At 41.5% G+C, this 5999-nt stretch overlaps 1 protein-coding gene across 1 annotated transcript; it reads right to left on the reverse strand.

Annotated features, from left to right (window-relative positions):
• Nucleotides 1–3903: 3903 nt before the first annotated feature.
• On the reverse strand, nt 3904–5538 carry LOC119895929. The gene is made up of 2 exons (XM_038709349.1): nt 5495–5538; nt 3904–5243 (listed from the first exon to the last, which is right to left on the reverse strand). The coding sequence occupies exon 2, from the start codon at nt 5232–5234 to the stop codon at nt 4341–4343; it is 894 nt and encodes a 297-aa protein (XP_038565277.1). The 5' UTR covers nt 5235–5243; nt 5495–5538; the 3' UTR covers nt 3904–4340.
• Between the last annotated feature and the right edge of the window lie 461 nt (nt 5539–5999).

Raw genomic sequence — 5999 nt, forward strand, 5'->3', positions numbered from 1 at the left:
TGCGCCAACCCAGTGGTCCATCACTCTATTAGAATTTGGTCTCAATTTAGAAGACATTTTAAGTTACAGACAACGTCAGTGCATTCTCCCATAAAGAATAATTATAAATTTCCCGCCTTCTCTCTCAGACTCTACCTTTGGAACCTGGTCCTCGAAGGGCATTAAGTCTATTTCCAATCTTTATGTAGACGGCAAGTTCGGATCGTTTGCCCAACTCTCTCAATTATTCGATTTACTTACTTCTCACTTCTTCAGATTTCTTCAAATTAAGCACTTTGTCCAGAAAAGCACAACCTCCTTTCCAGCGAGCAACATAGTTGACTATATCCTTTTGATATCCCCTTCACATAAAGGTCTAATCTCGACTCTCTACAACAGCATATGCAATGTCTCCACGCGTTCTCTGCAGGATGTCAGGAGTCTTTGGGAGAATGATCCTCGGGGTAGAATTTACAGATGTTCAATAGAAAACTGTGCTTGACTCAGTTTATACATCATCTCCTTGCGCCAGACAACATGTGATACAACTTAAAATAGTTCTAAGAGCGCATTTGACCAAGACTAGGCTGGTGAAAATCTTCCCTAATGAGGGCACGCAGGGCTGTAAAGGCCAGCCAGTGGATTATGTACATATGTTCTGGTCCTGCCCTAAAATTAATACGTACTGGGCCAATATCTTTGGGGTGTACACTAAGATGCTCCAAAAAAACATTACTCCCAATCCTGTAACTGCCCTATTTGGAATCACCCCCAAAATCACCCTCTTATAGCATTCACTTCCCTGATTGCCAGGCGTCTCATCCTGCTCTCCTGGAAGGAGCAAGCACTCCCCAGCCTCACAAGGTGGATAAGAGGTGTAATGCAGTTCCTGAAGCTTGAGAAGATCAGATACGCACTCACTGGCTCCTTGCAAGTCCTCAACTCATTCCTTCACTGTACTGGTAATCACTTATTTTGTAAAATCATGCTATACTGTATATACCTCTGTAATCCTTGCTTGGACCAGCAAAGGGGACTAACTGGGATGGTTGGGTGGGCTGGGGTATCTTTCATATTGGTCAATATCTGTAAAATACAGCCTTAATGCGTTTGCTTACATTTGGTCCAATATGTGCTGTAGAAAAAGCTACATGGTTTAATTGAAATTCAATAAAAATTGATAAATAAAACAAACACAATACAAAAAACTAGGTAATCCCTCGTTTGTTGTTAACATACAGTGACCATTGGGGGGTTTTATTTTGAAAAGCATGCATAATCATGAACTTCCTGTGAAGATGCAGTTACTGTCTGGGGACTGTCTGGGGCTTTTGTTTTGAAAAATAAGACCCGTCCCTAGTTCCCTGTTAAGATGAAGTTACTCTACAGGGCTCTTTTTGAAAAAGTCTCATTTCCTGAGTTCCCTATTAAGTACAGTTACTTTCGGAGACTTTTATTTAAAAAAGAGGTCAATCTAACGTTGCCAGTTAAGAAACAATTACTTTGTGGGGCTTTTACTTTGGAAAACTAGGCTGAGTCTTACCTTCCTGTTTGCATAGAGACCACTGGGGGATTTAATTTTGAGAAGCCTTGCTCATCTTGATTTTCCTGTAATGTCGTGTAAGAAATTCACTTTCTGCTTGAACTTTTACCAACAATTTTGTTATCAACAAAAACAGACACCAATTAGAATGTGCGTCAGAGATCGGTGCAAAATACAGTCCCACTCTGTTACCAGAACAGAAACCCGAGCTGACATGAAACCATGTAACAACTGACTTTCACCTCCTTTTGGACCTCCTTTTATAGCTCTGTTTCTTAGCTTCACATACTCTCTTGGCTCTCTTTTCTGCTGATCTGGAGCTGGGAAAGTCCAAGATTTTCACGTGCCTCAGTCGCCACTACGACCACCGCTTTCCATCCTTTCAGCTTTTGGTGGATTTTTATCTCTTTTATTTCACTATGACTGGATGTCTCTCTTCTCTCTGTTTTCCAATCTTTCAGCGTTTGGTGGACTTTTATTTAACTATGATTGTTTCTGACTGCACTGCTGTCTGGTTGTTTGACTGCACTGCTCCTCCTCTCTGTGTCCTTTGCATGCCCTCTGCTGATCATACTATTTCAACCATAACCTGACTTTGTGGAATAAGCTGTGCTTTGTGCTAGAAACAGGACATTCTTACTGTGATGAAATATATTGACGTATCCAACGAGGGTTAAAATGAAGGGCAACTGGACTTGGTTGAAGCTACTGGAAGACGTTTCGTCCCTTATCCAAAGGACTTCTTCAGTTCTGACTGACTGGCAGGGAAACTCAGCTATTTGACCTCAGTGGGGTCGTTGGCCCGGGTCATCGATACCGCTGGTTCGTTAGTGTTCCTTGGTGTTGTGACGACAGTCGTTACAGTCGTTGAGACTACCTGTGGCCAAGACTGAACGACCATCGTTGGTATCTTCACCTGAGGCCAATAGGTTACGTTTGTTGAGTTTCCTGGGAAATGATGAAAGGACAGCATTGTAAGTGGGGGATAAGTGGTGGCGTAGACCCCCTCCCCTGTTCAATGACGGCTTCTCCACCCTGGTGTAGATGGCTTCCTTGACACCTCTCTCAAACCATCCATCTTCTCTGTCTAAAATGTGCACCTGGTGGTCCTCAAACGAGTGTCCTCTGTCCTTCAGATGTAAGTAGACTGCAGAGTCTTGACCTGAGGAGTTGGCCCTTCTGTGTTGAGCCATGCGTTTGTGTAGTGGTTGTTTAGTCTCCCTACATCTACACCAGGGTTGAGAAGCCGTCATTGAACAGGGGAGGGGGTCTACGCCACCACTTATCCCCCACTTACAATGCTGTCATTGTCAAAGAAGTCCTTTGGATAAGGGACGAAACGTCTTCCAGTAGCTTCAACCAAGTCCAGTTGCCCTTCATTTTAACCCTCGTTGGAGAACTATGACCTGGATGACTGAGAATCTTCATAGACATATTGACGTATGTTTTTCACACAATTTTCACTAAATCTGCTGCTACATTTTCCTTAGCTGCGGTGAGTCCTTCTGCAGAAGACTTGAATAAAATTCACAGAAAGACAAGTGTTTGCCTGAGCTGTTTATTTGAAAATTTGAATTACCATCACAGCTATAACGCTCTAAAATTATGCACAACACCTGATATAATAAGGTTATCACATTGGGATTAACAGACTGTAACTTTCATCACCTCAGAAAAGACAAAGAGAAGATTCACCTGGGACGCCCCACTGTACAGGGGCCCGTGACTGGAGTGGGATAGGTAGCTTTATTAAAATGCCTCTCAGCCAGGGGTGTTTTCCAGGCTCGAGGGCTTATCCCAGCCCAGAAATGTTTCATGTTTTCACCTGTTAATTTCAGTCTTCTCCTATAAATCATTGAGTTAAATTTTATGTATTAAATATCCGGTGACAGATGACAATTCAAAATATTAAAAAAATAGTCAAATATGACGCAGTAAGGATCTCAGGCATTCTGTATTACTGTCAGATATGTTTCTGCTGTAGATCAACTTTCCTCATTTAATCACATCCCTGCTGGGTCAGCACACATGTAGGCATGACTGAAGTAACCTCTTTAAATGTGCATGTGGCACCAATGATTAATCAGTTCATTTTAATTCAGTTATAAACCCCTGGACTTTAACAGCTCTTGTGTTTCAGAAGGATTTCTGCTCAGGTCCAAAACGTTCTGCACATTCAAAATCTCTCCCACATATCTGTTTTCTCTTTGCAGAAGAACTTGGTAATGTTTAGAGACAAAAGGTGTAATATTATGGGAATAAAATTGCAATCTAGTGAGAATCAAGTCATAATATTTCAACCAAATCTTCCTGCTGTGTACTCTTCTTCTAGTAATCCTTTAATACAGGTAGTAAATAGTGACTGTAAGAAACACAAGACATTTTTTCTGTTTCACAGTCAAACTTTATTACAGTGTTGACAGATACAAGGCTTTTAGAAGGCATTTGAAATGTATGACAATGAGAAACTGTGTAGATCTTATTTTGACATTGTAAACATTTTCTAGTAGACACCCAAAATTATAAAGGTAAAACCCTGAAAATGACCACAGTTCGGAACTTTATCAAACATTCTTTAACATCACTGTAGAAAAAAACATTTCAAATAGTTTATGTGATTATGTGACAGCAAGTTTAACAGAAGAACCCATATACCACTGATGCTTTCTGATATTACCATTAGTAGAACTGTTAGAGAATTAATCAACTTGTTATATATATTGTCAAAAAGAGAAAATAGTTAAAGAGGCCACCACCAAAATGATTTAGCAACATTGTTGGACTGTGCTTTCCCACTTCAGTGAGTGGAAAAACTTCCTCAGCCTTTAACATTATTAACACACAGGTACACAGTGCTGCCTTTATTGCCTGCGTTGATGTTTCTTTTGACGACAGTGGCACCAGCCTTCTCATACAGTGGAACAGCAGCTGGGTTGAGAAGCAGGGTGCTGCCCCCTATGGGATTGTTGTCTCCCTCTGTCGTGTGCCACAGGTACACCTTGTTACCTCCGGTCCCCTCGTTGAGGTTAACATTCACTGCCGTGTAATTCTGCTGCTGAAGTTCCTGATACTCCGTGCCATTGGTGGAGATTTGCAGATCCGTGAGTGCAGTCTTGGGGTTAGTGGTCTGGCGGTACCAGATGAAGACAAAGGCTCCCCCTGCACCTCTATTGGTATCTTCATCCATACGGATGTAACCTTCCTGAAAGTAGTCGCTGTCTGACGTGTAGCAATCAGTGGCAGTGACATCACAGATGTACGTTTGCGTCTTTCTCTTCACCCAGCCATAGATCCGGCTCCCTCCAACATTGCGGTTCAGATCACAGACCAATCTCTCCCAGCCATGGCAAAACTTGTGAGCTTCCGCTGCTGCATCTGTAGTGATACCAATGTCCACTATGGGAGTATCGTACTTTGAGTTGCCTCTGAAGTACCAAAGGTAGAGACGATTACCTTGTGCTCCAGCATTTAGGTCTTTAGGGATCTTCTTGTAACCTGACTCGGCCAATCCAACTGCCATTTCATCATTGAATGAAACTTGAACTCTGGTGATGGGGGCTGAGTTGCTTAATTTTTTGTACCAAATATAGATAACGTTTCCACACGCGCCTTTGTTCAGATCTACATTGATTTTCTTGAAGCCTTGTGATTGGAGCATTTGCTCTTCAGCTTGATTAAGAGACACATTAAGGTGTGTGATGTTGTTGGCCATTGTAGGTAACTGCATAGAAGACAGATAAATCATGGGTAAGCAGAACAGAAAAAGTTAGCAGCATGCCTTTTCAGATGAGCTCCAATAAAACAATGACAAACTAAAATATCAGTTGTCAAGTGGATCACCATAATGACTAATAAAATAAAATGAATAATTACCCATTTACCCTATTTACACTGAATATAATCAATTAAGATCTGACATTTAAAAATGTCAGGTCCATAGCAAGAAAATAAATCATTCTTCAAAACACTTACATATCTGCTGACAGGGAATGTTAGGCAGTAAGAAGTCAACTCATCTGCTGGATTCTGCTGTTCTTGCCACACATAAGCAGCCTTTATATAGAGGAGAGATTCTGTGGCTCATTGTGCAATCACTACCTGAGAGGAGTGGTATTCCAAAGAATTCTAGCTTGTGTGCTTGTTGTGGCAGGAATTGAAATATTTGTCGGTTTAGAAAAAACAGAATTCTTTGGAATAGCAGGCGAGGCAGCGAAACAGTTTTTCACACTATGATGGATAAAGCAACGCTATGTAATTCACCACTATCGTAAATAAGGACAGCTGTATGTGTGCATTTGTTATGATTACATAACGATGACAAACTAGCAAATCGACTACTTTACTGACACAGCCAAACATCAAGCAAGCGCGACAATAGAAGATACAGCAATACTCCTTACCAGGGGCAATTCTAGGATCAGACCTTTCTATCCCTAACCCGTGTTGGGTGGATGTTGTCCCACGTCTGAGCTCAGAG

This window comes from Micropterus salmoides, unplaced genomic scaffold (genome assembly GCF_014851395.1).
Source record: "Micropterus salmoides isolate LMB-PRFRI ecotype aquatic unplaced genomic scaffold, ASM1485139v1 Ms_hic_scaffold_10, whole genome shotgun sequence".
Classification (NCBI taxonomy): Eukaryota; Metazoa; Chordata; class Actinopteri; order Centrarchiformes; family Centrarchidae; genus Micropterus; species Micropterus salmoides.